Raw genomic sequence first — 19664 nt, forward strand, 5'->3', positions numbered from 1 at the left:
GGGTCGGGTGGGGTGGGGTTGGTGGAGGCACTTGGAGGGGCGGAGGGAGGGGAAACTTTGGTCAGGATGTAAGAATGGAAAAATAAATAAACAAAGCAAAACAACCAAGAAGAGGTGGGGGGTGACCTGAAGCTCCACTGGAAGCTTCCTTCAGGTTGTCACCTATGTCGGGACGGGACTGCTGAGTGATGCTCTTGGTTCCCAGTCACCTACTCTCCTGTAAGTAAACCCAAGACACACACTGGCTCACCCAGTTGGACACGGGAGGAATCATTTCTACAGTTTGTCAGTAGTTCCAAATCTGGGATGACTGCTCATGTTTTCCCCAGAAAACACAACGCAACAACATATCCTTCTCCTGCTGTGTGTGCTTACATGGGAGGGTGAAGGGTAAGTCATGTGGAGGAAGACAAAACAAAGCAAATCCTCAGTATTTTTCCTTTCTAATCACACCTCACTATGTAAATCGATGTGCTTAAACATGTTTTCTTGCATTTTGCTGTTTGTGCTCAAAGCAAGTGGGATTTCAAATAGAGGCTTTTTAGTTTAATGAATATATTGGAGTCTACCCATCGAAGGTGGTGTGTTTTCAAACCAGTTTAAGAGGTTTATGATTGGCCCCACAGTACTGACTAGCTTGGGGCATTTGGAACATGCTTCCTTTTAGCAACAGTGTCTTCATAGGCAGCTTCCAAACAAGAAAAACAATCGAGCACGGCTCTTCACTAATCATGCTTTGTTTTTGTTTAGTGTAGCATTTCACAGCTGGGTTGCCCAAGGTTCTTCAAAGTGTGGTGAATGTTTTGGAACTGCTGTTGGCTCCCCAAAGACACAGGTCAGTTACTGAATGGGATTTCCTGACTCATGTATGGGAGGTCCTGCCTGTGACTCTGAAGAAAAGGGACTTAAGAAACTCTCCATTGTGAGATATGGTGCCCAGCCTGTCCCAGGTGCCTACTTGGAAGAAGGCATGGTTCATTTGAATAGTCCAGCCGACTCTCTGTTACAGACCCAGGCCCACTGTCACAGCATCTCTGGGGTCACCTTCCCCTTCTATTTCCCCTCCCTTCTCCTTTAGAGAAAGAGACTTTTAGGACAAGCACCCAATTCTTCCACACTTTAGGATGTTAACTTTTCCTAGCACTTGTGGAGCCGGAGATGGGAATGTGGGCCTGTGTCTCTAATCCTTGGTTATAAGCCTCAGAAAGAAAAGTCCGACAATGAATACGGTCAAAGCATCCAGGATCACTAACGTATTGGAATGAACCATGATCGCAAACACAAAGTTCAATCGCTGGACATCTCAATATCAGCACCCATCTCCCATTTTACGTTTGCCTCCCTTTTACAACTTGTCCTTCTTTCAATCCTCCCTCCTAGAGACAGCACAGCTCTTCACTGACGTCACCATTGTTAAGAATTTCAGAAAGTCAAAATAAAATGCCGGGGGGGGGGGCGGGGGAACAGCCCAGAAAGTAAGGTAGCTTTAACGTGATAACATATTGATACTTGGAAATAAAATATGAGGTAATTAAAAAAGGAAAAGATGGACAAAGGAGGAGTAGGGGGAGAGAGAAGGAAGAAAGCAGATTCCTTCCCACCCCTATTTGTAACAATGAATTATAATAAAGATTGTCCTGTGTGACTTTAAAACACACACAGATGCATACACACACACACACACACACACACACTCACACTGAGTCTGCTTAGTCGGTGGTTCAGCTTATGCAAGTAAATAAATATCATGAGCCATATGAATGGACTCAAAGAATCACACAACCATCTCAGTGGATGCACAAAAGTCCTTGACAGCTGAAATGCGACACAGTCCAAGCCCTTTCCATTTTGTTTTAACTCTCCAGAAGTTCATCAATAGAATCTACTTCTGTTCACTGTTGGCTTAGATTTTGAAGGAAATGAGGCTAATAGATAGATCTCAGACTAACTCAGGGGTTCTCAACTTGTGGGGTCAAATGACCCTTTCACTTAAGACCATTTGCATATCAGACATTTACATTAAGATTCATAATAGTAGCAAACTTATGGTTATGAAGTATCAACAAAAATGATGTTGTGACTGGGTTACTGTAATGTTGTGTACTGTATTAGAGGGTCAGCATTAGGAAGGTTAACCACCACTAGACTTAACCATAACACTACCATCCCATGTACCATTAGAAAGGAGGATGGTTTGTCTCTAGACTAGCTCTCCTCTATAGTGTCAAGCTAGACCATTGGTGTTTTTGAGAGTGTATGTGATGAGGGGCAGACCTTTTTGGACTTAAATTATACATTAGGGAAGCTGTATAGTTCATGCAATAAAATGAATGGGTGGAGGGTTCATTTGCTGCATAAGCCTTGAAGAGGGCTGGCTAATTGAGGTACTTATATTATTTTGTCATAACCCAAAAATGAGAATATTACCATAGAAGCAATTAGCAAAATGAACTTCACAGACAATATCCAAGGCCAGGGGCAGTCTCCTAGCACTTCCAAGGTAAGGTACCACATAGGGGTGACTCTGAGATATAAAGATGTGTCTATCACAATTCTGGAGGCTTGATGTCTCAAATCAAGGCGTCTTCTGCTATGCAGTCTTTGAAGGTTCTTTGAAGCCTGCTTCCCATCTCTTCCAGTTCCTGGGGCTCACGGGGTTTCTGGACTTATGGTGGCTATAACTTCAAGCTTTGCATATCTCTGCTTCCATGGGGCCTGTCAGAGTTCTCTTGTCTTCCTGTAGGTACCCCAGTCCAGCCTGGTTCCAAAATGACTGAGTCATGAGATCTTCAAGTTATATCCACAAAGATCCCATTTCCAAATATATTCTGGGGCCAGGGGTGACCTGAGTTTTCAGATGTTAATTTCAGCCAACCTGCTGCTTCACTGACAGTGTTAGAACTTTCCAGAAACAGGGTGGAAACTGGATCAATAAGCCACCCACTGCACACGGCTTCATTAAAATTAGCAGGGCCTTTCAAAAACTGTGTTGGAGCAGGAAGTGGGAAACGGCACCTTTATTAAAAACCACATCTTAGCACGTGTGCCTTTCATAACTGTCTGTGGTTTGATTCAGTGCTGCAGTGGGCTGCAGACACAGTGACTTGTGGAGTCTGTCAATGACCTCGAGGTCAGTCTCTACCCACAGAGCTCCTGACTCCTACCCACTCTGTAACCACCAGTTTCAGAAAGAGCACCCTCTCTCTATGTTGTTGCTTTTTCTTTGTTCAGATGTGTTTTGTAAGTAAGAAATGTATGGGAAAAAGAATATTAGTACTTGGTAATTTAGAGATAGGATTCATTTATTGTGGGACTTAGCCCCAGCCCATCCCTTTTGCAAATATTTAAGTTAAAAAAGATTAGATGTATATTGAGTTGTAAGTATCTGATGTAATATATAGGAAACTGTTTTGGTTATTTGCTGAATTTATATGCATTTTCCTAAAAGCATTTAATGTTTCTTTTGCTATTGAGATACATTTTTCTTCTGTTGCATCTTTCCTTCTGAGGCAGGGAGAATGTGATGTTAGTTCTTTGAGTTACATTTGCATCGTGGTGACAGAAGGACTTAGGAGAGAAAGGCATTATTTTAGATCAGGGTTTTGGGGAGGTTTCTGTTTAGGATAATGAGGAAAGCTGGAGTTCGGGGAGGGGGTCGGTCGTAGCTCTGCTGTAGAGGCAGAAACATGAAACAAGAGCTGTCTACCTGGCATGGACCAGGATGTGGAAACTGCAGGCCGGAACCAGGGTCAGTAATGAGGCCCACCACTACTGATCTACTTCTGCTAGCCTACGCAGGTCGTCAAGCTCTAAGGCCTTTAGAACAGGCCTACAAGCAGGGGAGAACATTTGAGACACGTTTCAGATTCAAGCTGCCACATCCCCGTGTTAGGTAAGGCTTTTCCTGCAGGACGCCAACCTTGCCCTCAGACTAGATCAGGTGTCTTGTTCTGTATGTCTGTGAGACTCTCCCCTTCAGTTCTGATGTTTGCACCCTAACTTTTCTGGCTTTCTCTGGAGAGTACATAAAGAGAAGGTCTATTTCTTGTTCAGTTAGGAGCCTAGAATAGTTCCTACATGTATGAATGAATGACGCTGAATAAGTGGGTAAATGAGATTATTTAAAAATCACATTGAGTGAGGATATATTTAAATTTCGGGAGAACTCAGAATGCATGCTTAGGACATTGCACTGATTTCATTTTGTGTAATCTGACTGCCTCAGATTCCTCATTTCTCTGTACATGCAGTTCTGTTTGACACCTAAAGTCTATGAACTATTTCTCCTTAAATAACACATTGAGCACTTAGGGAGTAATTTAGCAGACACTCTGCAACACATATATTTTAATATAAAATGGAGGGAGAGCTGGTCTGCAATAAAGTGGGTATTTTTGCGTCACACATATTTGGAGCAGTTAACTGCAGAGATGGGCGGCAGAGGTGTGAGAACAGAGCTTCCCTGAGGCAGGGAGCTGGACACCACGAGTCTTTGTTGAAAGGCCGAGGTAGCAGTCCTTCAAGCTTATGATACAGAAAGCACAAGAGAAGACCCTGTGTCTACTCTCAACCCTCTCAGTGCAGCCTTCCAGGTGTGACACATCCACAAAACTTCCTTTCAGTAGTGGACACAGACCACTAATGGCGCTAACGAGGAAGGGATACTGTGTACGCAGCTGAAAGTACCTTGTTTTCCTCACTGGAGAAGCCAAGCCTATGGATTTTGTCACCTTGGAGTATATGGTAGGTGTTGTGACTTTGAACTGTACTGCCCAAGAGAAATAACTGAAATTCTAATGCCCCTACACACACACACACACACACACACACACACACACACACACACACACGTACTGCAAATCTGCCCTTATTTGTAAACATGGCCTTTATGGTCAATTGGCTGGGCTGAAATCTTTATACAAAAAGGGAAAACTTGAACAAAGAGGAAGGCACACACAGTCTTCAAGAAGACCACGTGAAGGGACATTGAGAGGTGGCCACTTGGAGACGAGATCAGACAGGGCAGCGATGGAGCAGTGTGCCCTCAAGTCTAGGAACACCAGATGCTGTTAGCAGCTGAAAGCAGAGGGAGAGCCATGCAGTGGAGCCCACCCCACCCCCGTGCTTAGGAAGAGTAGCCCTGCCGGCACCTAGCACCTGAGCTTCCTGATTCCACCACTGTGAGCCATAAAGTTATGTGGTTTTAAGTCCCCCAGCTTGTGACAGTGTGTTGTGGCAGCCCTAAAAAAATTGATGTACTTTTCTATTCCCTCAGAAAGAGCACGTGGTTTATTTCAGAGAATTCTGCAAGAACTACTAGCTCACCTGGAAGAAGGCAGAGCCTGATGTGGGGGGAACAAAGTAGGGAAAGGAGAAATTTAAATGGTGGAAACATATATACAAACTGCCGAAAATATCCATTGTCAGCAAAGCATTCTTATTCTTTAGCTACGTGGAAGGAGACTCTGACTCCCATTCAAGAGGAAGTTGGAATGTACCCACGAGGAAATGAAGTGTGACTGGACAAGTGTGGACAAGACGGACTGTTTATTTCCATCCTCAGAACTGGCATCAGACTAGGCAGTGGGCAGAGAGTGATGAAATTCACCACCTTGGTGGGCTCAAGATGGAATGTGATTACCACCCTCAGAGAGCAGGAAGAATTGGGTATAGATAATGTGTAAAATCAATTAAATTTTTCTTTCCTGGAGAGTGTCTTGGTTGTACTAACAGCCCACCATCACAGACATCAGGAATTCTAGATAAAACACTAAGCCACGCTTTCTCTATACTCCAAGAGGCAAGCAGGAAGCCACCTCTGCCAGACAAGTGAAATTGTACTGATATGAAATTCTGAGTCTGGTCATAGTTTGTCTCATAGATGACAAGAGAGATGAGAAGAAAGCCTTGTAGGTCTTAGAAATTAAGATAATATGAGCACAGTCTGCCTGGGGTCCTTGTTTAGTAAGGTAGCCATTCCATTAAGCTCTGTAGAGAGAGCCCCAAAAGCCACAAATGCGTTGGAAGACATCATGAAAAATAACACAGAGAGGGGACACGGCACAAATGTCACATAAGAGGCTGTGAGCCAAGAGTACAGAAGTGGCTACAGCCCCAACGAGAACACGTTTTCCTTATCCTGAGGGACTTCATCAGCTCAAAAGAAATACAAATGACGGATGGAAATAGCAGGGAGCAAGTGTTGTGCTAGCTTATGGAAGGACTTCTTAGTAGTTAGTTGGCAGGGCATCTTGCCTATCTGGGTGCTGGTAGTGAGTTTCCTGTGGGAGAGGCGCTCAAGCAGGGGGCAGGGAATTAATCATCCTGTACCAACGTTGCAGGAGGGTGACTCAAAGAAGCATCAATTGGGTAGGATGGCCAGTAAGTCCTGTGGAGTCTATTTCCACGTTGGAAATTAACGAATGGTCTCTCCGTGAGAGTGACATTGAGGTGAGATGCAGGCTATAAGCAGGGTTAGCCAGTGCCGGTGGGGGAGGGGCATTCTAGCTGAAGGAACAGCAAGAATGGATCCTGGGCATTTGCCTTGCTCTGGGAACTGGAAAAAGAACAGAGGAGGAGCAATTAAAGTAAGGCTGGAGAGAGAAGAGGGAGCAGGTCACACAGAACACTGCAATGGAAGCCCTTGAGGGATTCTGAACAGAGACATGCTGTCCTTGGAAATCGTTGTTTTTCAGTCTCTTATAGGTTTAAGATATGTTAGTACAATGTTGGCCATTGTATTGTAAACTCTGTTAAAGCATCATCATGGAGCTCCTTATCCTCATGGAGATAGAGAAGTGTAGACAGCAATGAAAATACAGGTTATTTATAGGACCCACTTTGTTTGGCCAAAGGGATAAACTGGAAAAACCTCTGTCCAGAGAGTCAATAACGGGTTTACACCAGCCTGAGGGAACTATGGAGACACGCACAACTCCTTTAATGGTTTACCTTAAACGAAACATCAAGATCTGTATAAAATGTTGGTGCTGCATGCCATGTTAATTTCTCTTTGGGTGTTTTGGCATTATATGCCCTGATCCTGTTGTGTCGCTCTGAATTTGTGTGCAAAAGAAAAAGTTCAAAAGTTAAAGTATTGTCTGCCCATGAGTGGCTTGTCATTCAACTCTTAAAGCCCGTGTTCTGGTTGACCAGGGGGGGCTTATCTGACAGTTAAGCAATTAAGTTTAGGAATGGTGTCTGTGCATCCAACCCACCTTCTAACTGGTTTTCCTAGTAGCCCTCAGAGTGTCTATGGAAGACAGTTCCATGTTAAATGCCAAGAAAATTTCTTTGTCCCATGGATCAAAAAGCACTGTGTGTGTGTTTGCTTACAAATTTTGCTTTGAAGTTAGGAATATTATTGCTTTCTAATGTCATTGTCTTTGTCCAGTTAGTGAGCAAGTTTTATTTCTCTGATTGAAACCAAACAAATTCAGTATGCTGACTCTATTGCATACATTACATTTGGAGATCTTCCCTTAATCACTCACACACACATATATACATATATACATTTATATGTGCACACACACATATATACATATATACACTCATAATGTTTACACACACATATGTGCATATATACATATTTATATATGTCTCTCATTTCCCTTGATGTCTGTATTTAAAACTCTGCTAAAACCTTTTCTAATAAACTTTAACTGTGCTTCAAAAACCAAAAAACAAATTTATGTCAGTGGTGTTTGAATAAGTCTCATCACATTTGAGTTCTCTGGGATTATTAAAATACAATCATACATTTTCATAAATTTAGAGGTTAGCAAAGAAACTTTTTGTGTAGAGTATACTGCTTAGCAGTCGCTCTGAGGGCAGCGTGCACGATTCTTGCCTCGGAAAGCATGCTGAGCTTCGTGTTTTCTCAGATTGCAGCCTCATGGATATCTTTCTTTCCCTCGCTGTTCAGTTCCAGGCTACATGGAATGGCACAGGAGCCTGCGTCAATGTTATATAAACGCCAATCGATACTTTGAGAAGCCCTATGGCTGTTGTCTTTAAAAACTTAAGGGGAGGCGTGTAAGATATCTTGCGTTTTTAAAAAGTATGTTTTTAAATGGAAGAAATATATATATATATGTTTTCTTTAGAGAATCATACTGTCTTTCTGAATCAAAGCGGTACACTTTAAACTTTAAAACAACAAAGAAAATCCCTCTAGTGCTTTATGTCATAGTTGGGTTTTGTTATTTTTGAAAAATCAAGAGCACATATCTGTATATGTCGCAAACGCGGAGGGAAGAATGTGCCCAGAAGAGCAGATTACGGCTTTCCCCTTTGGAACCGATCTCCGGCTTTTTCCTGACCTTCCAGGAGCTGCACACTCTAGGAGTCTTGGACCTGGCACAGCTGTAGTGCGAGCCGCCCCTCGACGTCACGGTCACAGACTTCATGGACCACTCAGAAGTGCTACTGCTACCCCTCCACCCCCAGCCCCAGCTCGGATCCAGCAAGCCAGAGCCCAGTCCCGAAGCACGGGTGGCGGAGCTAGTCTCCAGGCAAGGATCCCTCCATGCTTCCGCTGCGGCCGTCGCCCCCGCCCTGGCGGCGTGATCCTCCTACCTGCCTGTCCCGAAGCGACCAGCAGAAGTATCAGCGGGGGCAGCAGCCCCGGCAGCGAGGGGCAGCTGGGCGCCAGGGTCCCGGGAGCGCGCATGGGCAATCAGCTCCGGTCACATCTCGGGGAACGCGGCGTGACCTCTGCAGCGCTCCTCTCCAGCGGGATTGAGGGCGATGGGTCCAGAGGCAGCCGATCACACACGGCTTCCCCGCAAGGTGTCCCTGTACGCAAGGACAACTTCCTGGGTTTCAGTTCCGAATCCGCAGGCTTCAAGGACTGATGGAGATCGAAGCAGGTAATGGCTCATCCCGGCCCAGCATAGTCTTCTCCCTCACTTGAAATGTCAGATGTTATCCCGGTAGATGCTGGAAGAGTGAAACAGACATTTCTCAAGGTACTATTGGGCATCCTGCTTTACCTTGTTCAGGATGTCCTTCCACCTCGCCACCTGAAGTCAGGAGTCTCTGCATTTTACAGAGGGGCAGAGGCAACCTCAAAACCCAACAAATGGCCTGAAGCCTCCCAAGCCTGTGAGAGGTGGTCCCCTAACTAAGAGAGAAAGTAAGAAAACAGTGTGAGAAAAATCTGCAAGCAGATCTCTCCAGCGGTCCCTTCTAGGTAGTTGTAAATATTAAGCGCAACGGAAAACAAATTAACCATGTGGCTCAGGCATGGTCTCTCTCTCTCTCTTCCCTAGATTCCTGTTGTAAATGCACAAATAAAGAGAAATGACCCTAAACTTGCATCAACTGCCCTTAGGAAGAAAGGAGTCTCTATAACCGAAACAAAACAAAACAAACAAACCCCTTTTTGGTGGCGAAGGCAGTTGGAAACGCAAGAGTTTTCGGAGTGTCTTAAATTCCTGTTCTCTTCGGTTTCAAAGGACAAGAGTCCAGGTTGGGTTGTCTCTGAGTGTTAAAGCCGGTCCGGTGTGTCGGCTGCGCCTCTAGTTCCCGCCGGTAGGGGCGCTAGAGAAGGAAGGACAGACCTTTTTCACTGTTCATTTTCTGTTTTCTTAGTAGATCTCTTTTGGTCTTTACCCTGGCAGAAACGGTTCCAGCAGCCTTTGGTCCCAGTTTCCAGCTTCTTCGTGTTCTCGAAGAATCGGCCTCATTGGTCAGACTCAATTCTCATGGGTCCGAATCTCCTTTTTTTTTTTTTTTTTTTTTGTGAAGTTCCTTTACCGTGTATGGACCTTAGGTCCTTTTGTTTCTATAGCATTAAGCGTGGAAGTCGCAGTGCAATCAGCTACTCAGTCAGTTTCAATCTCAGCGTTCCTTTTCAGCGACTAGCTCTCTGACATCTTCCTGTTAAGGAAATCATTCTGTTTCTCGTCCTTCCTCCAAAACTGGGCTCTTACTAATTCATACGCAATTCCTGAAAACCGTAAGAAAAACTCTAAGCTAGTAATACACTATTTTTATAAGTGTTAGGACTTGTAAACTTCTCTGCTTCAATATGACTCATCCATAGCCTAAAAGGGGCTTGCTCGAGCGGACGTATACCTGGCGCTTCCTTAACTTAAACATCGGTATTTCTTGGGAGACAGCTAGATCCTGCCCTCTCTGGAGATCCTCTGATTCTTGTGGGTGACTAACCCAGGGTTCACTTGTAAGAAATGCCCTTTCCGCAGCAGGGATTCCTTACTGCATCCTCGGGAAGGCTGAGTGTAGCTCTAGGATTTACTAGGTTGGGACTCGGTGATGTTTCCTAAGAACTGAAGAAGAGTTTCACTTCTTGTTTTCACCTTAGGGCACTTCCTTGGCATCTTTCTGTATTTTCATGGTGCTGGACCTTAGTACTTTTACATTCTCACCTCCTACCACATCTGTTAATTCCAGCCAGTGCAGTCCTTGTCCTTCCCAAGCTAAACAAACCTCAGTGTATCCTCCGAAGATCTGTGAAACAACATAATCACACAGGTATTTTATTTTACTTGTCTACATTACAGGGCCGCTGTCACCATTAATCATGTTGAAATCTTAGCTTATGGAGCCCATTGGACTAGGAGTTTTTGGGTTTTCTAGTAAACAGAAAAGCAGCACCCCACTACTCCCACCTTCAAGCACTACAACACACACACACACACACACACCCCAAATCACACCTTTTTAAATCCTAAATATTTTCCAGGCATGATGCTCCGCTTTACCGGCTTGACACAAGCTAGCATCTTGCAAACTGGGAAGAGAGTCTCTGTTGGGAATTGCCCACATTGGGTTGACCTGTGGATGTATCTAGGTGGGATTGTCTTAAGTTAATTGATGTGAAGGACCGAACCCATTATGGGCAACACTACTTCCTAGGCAGGAGGTTCTACCCCGTGCAAAAGGGTAGAAGTAAGTGAACATACATACACTTATTTCTGACCTCTCTTGATTGTGGATGTGGTATAAGTAGCCAACAGAAGTTCCTGCCTTACCCACAGTGATGGCCCTTGACCTTGAATTTCAAGCTAGGATAATGCCCTCTCCCAGCTGTTTTTTTCCAGGGTGTTTTATCACAGCAACCGAAATGAAACTAGAAACCAGGTATGATATATAACACGGATACTACAAAGTTAGTGAATTCTTCACATAGATACTACACTAAGATTTTGACATGTGCTGACTCCTTTAATGCCAGCAATCCTGGGGATTAGTCATATTACTTAAGCATAGAAGAAAGGAGACAGGCTTGGACTGGTTGTTCTTTTAGAGCAATAGAGGTAAAACTGGAGTTCTGGCTGCTCTCATTCCAAAGTCTGTTCCTTTAATAGTTTCCTTGTATGTCTCTTACATTAAGAAAAAGAAGCGAATGTCTTTGAGGTGTGAACTACAGATTAACAGGTCAGTTGAAATGTGTACTTGTTAATTTGTGGTTTCTAGATGGAAAACTACCTTGTGAATGAGGGGAAAATGCTCATTCCTGAAATCAGGCCAGAGTCAGGGCTGTATAAATACAACGACTTTTAAAGTACACTTGAACTGGTGGCAGTTACAGGAGAAACCTGGTGAGATAATGCTCTTTGTAACAGGTTGAGGGTGGGATGCAAATGCAGAAAAGAAAGTCCTGGGGAGGGAGTGCAATATACGTCTGGGCCTTATGTGTTCCCTAGGGTGCTTTAGTTATCTTGTCATCCTGTGTGGGTATTTAGAGAGTCTTAGCAATTTTTCACATTACACCATCAGTTTAAATGCTAATTTTATCTAATACCTAAAATCCAATGGAATCCCATCCCACCAACTCTTCCACAAAACCATTTTATTTAATCTTTTAGAAATAGATTATGCTTTTAAAACAGTAATTCTTGGATACCCTCAGCAGCAGAGCACTTGATTCGCTTTTACAAGGTCTTGTGTTCAACCTCCAGCCCTGAAAATCAGTTGTAACCTGAAGCATAATACACAAAGAGAAAGATCTCTGGGTCCTCATAAAGTGAACGTGCTGGTAAACACCATGCAGGGAAGGCCCAGGAGCCGAATAACGTTCCCACGCCAGATGCCCAGTTAGCAGCTTTCATCTTAGAATAATTCACTGTATTCTCTCATATCTGGCTTCTTTCACGTAACCCTGCACTTGCAGATGTGATCTATGTTAGATCTTGAGAGAAGGCTCACTGGTTAAGCGCACTTGCTGCTCTTTCAGATGATGCAGCTTTAGTTCCCAGCAGCAGCACCACGGCAGCCCACAGCTGCCGTGTCTCCAGTTCTAGGGCATCTGGCACCCTTTTCTAGCTGCCACGGGCACCAGGAAGGCATGTGGTGCACGTACATACAGGCAAGTAAACACATGCATAAAATAAAAGCAAATAAAATAAATAAATCTTACAATTCTTTTAAAAAGCATCCATGTTGTTGCTTATCACTGTAGAATTATCCATTTTATGACTTTCCCTCATTACATACCCATTCTGTTTTTAAGGACGTTTTTCTAGTTTGAGTCTTTTGGCCATTGTACTCCTTCGAGCATTCTTGCAAATGCCACTTGCTTATGTATGTGTTATTTCTGTCATCTATATAATTAGGGACACAATTTTAGGGCTATAGGCTAAATGTGATTTTAACTTAATTTGTGCCAAACTAGGGTTCCAAGGAAATTGTACCAGTTTGCATTCTTATTAGCTACGGCAGACAATTTCATCTACAGTTTTGCCAGGACATCCTATTTACTTCATAACTGTGGCTATTTTAGAAGGCAGGTAATGGTATCCATTGTGGGTTTCATTTGCATTTTTCTGATGATGAATATCACTGAGAGTGTTTTAAAATTTTTACTTTGCACAGCATCATACTTGAATACAATGCATTGTGATTGTATTTTCCAGATTTTATTCTTCCTTTACTACTAACCTCTCTCTTTTTCCTCTCTCTCTCTCTCTCTCTCTCTCTCTCTCTCTCTCTCTCTCCCTCCCTCCCTCCCTCCCTCTCTTTCTCTCTCTCTGTCTCTCTCATACACACACACACACACACACACACACACACACACACAGGTGTTCATAGCTGCTGTGTGTTTGTGGTTACAGTGGCCATGTGGTGTCTAGAAGACAGAATTTTACCACATTCTTTCCTACCCTCTGGCTCTCACAGTCTTCCACCCGCTTTTCTGCGATGTTCACTGGGCCTACAGTGGGTAATATAGACACCTTGTTTAGGGCTTTGACTAGCTGTGAGTCTCTGGTTTGACCATCACTCATTGACAGAAGAGGTTTCTCTGACCAGGGCAGATTGTTGCATTAGTCTAAGGATGTAATTAGAAATATTTAGAAGGTTATTTAACTCTATGACCATTTATTGATGCATCAATAGTAGATTGCTCCCATAGGGCTGGTATCCTCTCTGGCCATAGGTTTTTGACCAGGGTGATTGTTACCAAGCATGTGGGGGCAGATCTCAGATTCAGTTTGCAGGTGGTTGGTTACCCACTGGAACCATAATGCCGCTACTACAGCAACACATATACCTTACATGGCAGAATGGTATTGGAGAATACAGCTGAGTGTGATTATTGATGCAGGCTTATCCCCACCAACATCTTGCACAGAACCTTCTGGAACTCCAAATGCCAGCTAAAAGGGAGGAAGCTCCCAGTCCAGTTCCTCTTTGGTTTCACAGAGAAACACATATATTCAAATCGCATAATGCCATCCTCAATAGGGTCTTACTGTCTAGTTCTAGTAGGGTGCTAAAAGAAGCATAGAAACTGTTGAACACATCTATTAGCCATTTGGAGTGTGATAGTGAATGCTGCTTGCCATCCCAACTGGATCCCCAGGTCACTGACCTCTGAGAACATGTCAGTGAGGGGATTTGCAGAGATGTTTAAGTGGAAGAGGAAGACCTACACTAAATGTGGGTAGTATCCTGTGTGACAGGGTCCCCGAATGAGTAATCATAGAAAGAGTAAGCAGAGCATCAGCAGACAGTGCGACCAGCTGCCTTAAGACCCTGTGACATCAAACCCTGAGCTAAAGCAAACTCCTCCTCCTTTAAGTCACCTTTGTCAGATATTTTGCCACAAGAAAGTGAAAAAGTAATGATTAGATGGAAATACTTTTTCATGACGGTTTTGTTTGGATTTCTTTTTCCAATTAGGTTGTCTTATTGAATTTCTGTCTTATTGAATTATTGGATGTATGGATGTGGCGACAGGGAAGTGTATGTCTGTGTTGATGCATGTGTGTTTAAATGCAAAGACATTCTATTGAATGGAGAAGGCAGACACGAAAGAACACTGACCACCAATGGTCCTGCTAATAGGATAGTCAAGAACAGTCAAAACAAATCAAGTGATAATAGAAGTTAAAACAGTGACTTCTGGTGTGATGGCACTATATGAAGTATGAGGATTCTTCTGGAATTCTGGAAACAGCTTGTATTTTAACCTAAGATTGGTAACATGTATTCATGTGTACGAAAATACTGAAATTAGTATGCTTTAAGATAGATAATTTCATTATCTATCTTATGTCAATTTAAAATAAAAATCCTAATTTCAGCTGGTTGTTTTGTAGGAACTGATAAAGGATCCTAAAATTTATATGAAAATAGAGAGTGAGAAATAACTAAAGTACTTAAATGGGAACAAGGTGGAAGTAATTGTTCTGTTGACAAAAAGACAAAGTGTTGTATATTAACATAATAATAGCTAAATAGATTAACGGGACAGAATATTGTTCATAAATAAACCTGTACATTAATTAGAATGTCTTTGTGATTCATTCACACTTTTATCTTCTTTTTATTGTTAGTGTTTCATGAGCTTTTATTTTCTTTTTATAACAGAGTATGTCTTACAATGGCTCCCAGAGTATCTCAATGTATGGTCCTCCTGTCTCAGCTTCTTAAGTGCTAGGATCACAGAGCTGTACCTCCCTTTCCAGCTTCCACAACTTTCTTCTCTTCTCTTTTCTTTTCTTTCCTTTTCTTTCCTTTTCTTTTCTTTTCTTTTCTTTTCTTTTCTTTTCTTTTCTTTTCTTTTCTTTTCTGAGTCAGGGTCTCACTGTCTACCCAGGCTAGCCTTGAACTCACAGCGTTCTAAGCTTGTCTCAAACTCTGGATGTTTTACCTCAGCTCCCCAAATGCTGGGATTCCAAGTGTGTGCTACCATACCCAGCGTTCCATAAAACATAATGCCTATATTCATTCTTCTTTTAGCCTACAGGCAAATGTGAGTTTTCAGTGTAGGCTTCAGAGTGGCTTTAACAGCACTGACGATGTTCATTCTCAGACCCATTCAGTTCTTCCTCTGCTGAGATAATGAGATGAGCTGGGGGAGTCACGTGCACACTGCATGGGAGAAGAAACCACAAAAGATGAGAAAGCTGGGGAGGAGGAATAGGGGGACTCTAGAAGCTACACACTGCTTACCTGCTACTCTTTCCTTCTCAGGGAAGGAAAGACACCTCCCCGTTCAATGTGAATGAATTCTTTAGAAATTCGATAAATTCTCCCCAGAAGGTGAAGGGTAAAGTTATCTCCCTGGAATGCAAACAGTTGGCTGTAGAGGAGATAATTTTTATCACCCTCACAATGCAAACAGTTGTCTGACACCCTTAGGACGTGAGGAGGAAATGAGTCTGTTACAAAGCAGACCATCTGTGGCAGGTTGGTGTCTTTGGTTCAGAGAGACAGACCATGCGGGATCATGAAAACATGGAGCATTGATTCCCTGACACTATTTTAGTGTGCCCTGGTGTATCCATTTCCTGCTAGCCAGCGCCTGGCTTCTTTCTCATCATCCATCTGCGTATATTCCACCCTCAAATCCTCTGCCAGGTGCATCTCCCAGTGGTTTTCCCGGTTTATGGTTCGTCTTCATTTTACACTGACATCTGCAAGAGCAACGGTTTTTCATTTAAGTCATGTTCATTTTTGTTACTTTATCATTGTGTTTTGGTGTCCCATCTGAGGAAGTTTTGAATAGCTCAAGATTCTTTTGTCCTGCATTATTTTTAGCTCTTACAAATTTGATCTATAATATTTGGTGAGCTATTGTGAATATATGTGAAGAAAGAGATTAAAATTTTGAACATACATCTTGTTGTTTCTGTTTCTTTGTTAAAAAGACTTTTCCACATTTAATTACTTTAGCCATTTTTAGTACAATGAGGTGCCTTCCCCTTCTCCCTCCTGGGAGAATTTATTCAGTTTCTAAAGAATTTGTTCACATGAAAGAAGGTTTCCTTCCCTTTCTCAGAAAAAGAGTAATAACTAAGCAGTATGTAACTTCTAGATTTCCCACCAAATTTGCTCATCATTTAGGGCTTCATCGTGTACTGGTAATTCATGAACCGATACATATCTACTAATGCCACATGAAAACTGAAAGTTTTGGGCTTGTGTTCTTCTTACTGGTCTATTTTTGTATTTTTGCACCAATACCACTTTTATTTTAAAGAAAACTTTTCACTGTCTATGGTGCTGGGGATGAAACTTGGAGACACTGCTAATGAGCTGTACATATGGCCTTCAGTTGTGATTATTATTATTATTATTATTATTATTATTATTATTATTATTATTTTGTCCCTTGTGTTTAGAAAAGTTGGGAAGGCAGTACAATGTTTCTTGCCTACCTTACAATCTCAATTCTACTTTTAGTTAGAGAAAAAAAGTTGCGACAGGAGGCAGAAGTGAATGATGGGCTGTCTTTGTACAATGAACAAATGGAAATAGAGTGCAGACTGCAACTCAGCGCCTCCCTCATACCAGGAAGCTAAGGGCAAAAATGGGTATAAGAAATGAATCATCATCTTTGGTCACCGACCCATCTCTAGCAAACAAGACACATCAGCTAGTGATAACCATGTTGCCTTTGTTCTTGTTCCTTGACCTCAATGAGTCCTTCGCTCAACTATTAAAAGTGTGCCTTTCTAAACAAGCCAATAACAAAAATATCTTAACCTAACTTTATTAGCAATCCACATCTCTAAATTATTTCTAATTGTGGTAGCTGAATCGTTAATCTGCTCCAGCAGTAATGCCTGGAAAAAGTCAATCACTATTACTATAAGTACCAGTGACACTGTCCAAGGAGGGTCTGGAAACCCCCTTAGATTTTTCATACAACTCATAGATTATGGGGGATGCAGTGATGTCGAGGGCAATAAGGAGAGCTATGCTCAGTAACAGCATGATGTTCTCAGGAAACACAGTCACAGGGCCTCTGCCTCTCTGAGGCACACCCAATGTGATTATGCTACCCGGTGAGCCATTTTCCATGAGTTCCAATCCAAAGCTGCTTGCTGTTCCTTTCTCACGGCTTCTGACATAAAGAGAATGTACAGTTTCTGATTTTAACACACACTGAAAAGTGGCAGTAGTCGAGACGGTATTGGATTCCATGATGTGTACACATATATATGTGACATATATATGAGAGTCAAACAGCCCATTGCTTCTAACATTTCAATGTTGAAAGAGTCTTTTTGACAAATAGTGTTGGACCACTGTAAATCTAGAAGTCAAGCTATGAAACTGTGTTCTGCCTTAGCACACATTCAATCTCTGAGCACTGACATAGAACATTGATAAAGAAATATGATAAATCTTACAATTTTGGATTTAAGAATGGTGTCTTCATATGACAAAGCATGAACAACAGAGGAAAGGATGAATAAAGTACATATTATCAAATTTAAATTTGAGCTTTGCTTCAGAGTTCAACATCAAATCAGTGGAGAGACACTATGAGAATGGAAGAAAATATTTGCAAACTTGTATCGAAAATATAGCACTAACTCTTAGCTCAATAATAAAAAGACAAATCAACAGAAATAGCACAGAGTGTGAGGACAGTTTAAAAAATAAGGAAGAAAAATAAATGGAGAATAAGCACATGCAAAGATTCTTAATGTCCTAAACATTGAGAAATGTTATTCACTTAGCTACAAAGACATTTTCAACACATATTTTTATGTTTTTTTCACTGTTTTAGTCATTTCTTTTCCATGCTGTTCAATCAATGAAGACTCGGAAAGGGTTTGTAAATGGCCATGGGAGTCACTTGAGTCACCACCAATCACGGTGCAGAAAGAAAGAAAGAAAGAAGAGGAAAGATGAAAGGAAGGAAGGAAGGATAGAAGAGAGAGAGAATCCTTCAATATAACAACTGTTGGTAGTAATTCAGCTGGTGCCTCTGTTTGCCAAACATGCTAATTTGCCAGTGAGCCAGAGTGTGTGTGTGTGCGCGCGCGCACTCGCTCGCGCAAGTGTGTGTGTCAGGAGAGGGGACCTTTAAAGATTTTTCTATTCTGCTTTGGCAAAACGAGAACAGCATTAACTATCTAGTTTGGTTCAAATCCAGGTGTAGCTAGGCTGGATGCCCCACCACCCTTTCATCTTAGGAATTTAAAGAGTTACTATTGGGAGAGTTTTGAAAATGGTTGGTACAGAAATAATTTTGGAGCTTTTGATTTCAAAAGAAACCTACAATCTCCAAAATAACATTGAAGAAGAATAAAATTGGTCAGATAACATCAGGCTATCACAGCTTACTATAAAGCTACAGGTTGACAAATTAGATTTCATTAGAATTAAAAACTGACATAATTCTAGAAGGTCAGGAGAACAAATTTGCAACACGTGTGCCAGAAGAATGCAGAGGACGTGATTCGGCTATAAATGATCCAGGAAAAGAGAACCAGCTGACTTATCAACTTTTTATTGCTGTGACAAAACAACACAACAAAGACAGCTTAGGAAAGAACGTGTTTAATTTGGGGCTTACAGTCCCAGAGGGTTGGAGTCCATGACCATTATGGTGAGGAGCATGGCAGCAGGCAGGCAGGCATGGCCTGGTAGCTGAGACCTCACATCTTGAGGCAAGCAAGCAAGCATAAGGCAGAGAAATGGAGGGAGGGAGGGAGGGAGAGAGGAAGGGAGGGAGGGAGGGAGGGAGGGAGGGAGGGAGGGAGGGAGGGAGGGAGAGAGATAACAAAGCGAATTGTATCTTCATATTTAGTATTACTTTTTTTAACCTTTGGATTTTTAGTTTGCATTGAGCCTTACAATTATGTGTCTGGTTCAGTTTATAAATCAGTATTTTTAATCATGGGTATATACTCAATAAATGTAAGTGTTTATTTTTATCATGACATTGTAAAGATGTTGGTAACATATTTTCCATGATTCCAAATAAGAAACAACCCCAAAGCCCATGAATGAAGTAAACTGGTCACTGTGGCCAGTTGCTTGGTTATTAGAGCATAATGTTTGACTCTTGAGTAATTCCTAATTCGAAGACTGACCATCCCTAATGACCACAATTCCTGTCACAGGTTTCCCCTTCAACTTAAAGCAGAATTAAAATTATTGTCAGGTGCAATTATTAATTTCAACACTGATGGTCTGACTTTCAGTTTCCTCCAGGATGTCCACTCTGCACCGAAGTCATCTTTATTGTTTGCTTTGGATGGGCTTCCCTTCTGCTGACCCTCGCTTGATCATGATTTCTGCTCAAGTATCCTTAAAGAGAGTTTGCCTGGTCACGTGAAGCCAAACGGTCCTCTGCTCAGACTTTTAGCATTTGCCGCAGCTTGTCATTGCATGCATGTGTGTGTGTGTGTGTGTGTGTGTGTGTGTGTGTGTGTGTACAGCCTGTGATA

The 19664-nt window shown here is 42.3% G+C and overlaps 1 protein-coding gene and 1 long non-coding RNA gene across 2 annotated transcripts in view; one reads left to right on the forward strand and one right to left on the reverse strand.

Moving 5' to 3' along the window:
* The window catches only part of Il20ra (interleukin 20 receptor subunit alpha), a 33921-nt gene extending 25222 nt beyond the window's left edge, over positions 1-8699 (reverse strand). The window contains exon 1 of the mRNA XM_013126943.3: positions 8581-8699. Within this exon, the coding sequence (XP_012982397.2) occupies positions 8581-8674 (94 nt within the window). The 5' untranslated portion in view covers positions 8675-8699. The remainder of the gene's footprint in view (positions 1-8580) is intronic.
* Positions 1-19664, forward strand: part of LOC106022990 — a 56236-nt gene that overhangs the window by 24244 nt on the left and 12328 nt on the right. Inside the window, exons 3-4 of the long non-coding RNA XR_005869490.1 lie at positions 751-835; positions 8332-8873. This is a non-coding gene — a long non-coding RNA (uncharacterized LOC106022990). The remainder of the gene's footprint in view (positions 1-750; positions 836-8331; positions 8874-19664) is intronic.

Source organism: Mesocricetus auratus, unplaced genomic scaffold (genome assembly GCF_017639785.1).
Source record: "Mesocricetus auratus isolate SY011 unplaced genomic scaffold, BCM_Maur_2.0 Super-Scaffold_100018, whole genome shotgun sequence".
Classification (NCBI taxonomy): domain Eukaryota; kingdom Metazoa; phylum Chordata; class Mammalia; order Rodentia; family Cricetidae; genus Mesocricetus; species Mesocricetus auratus.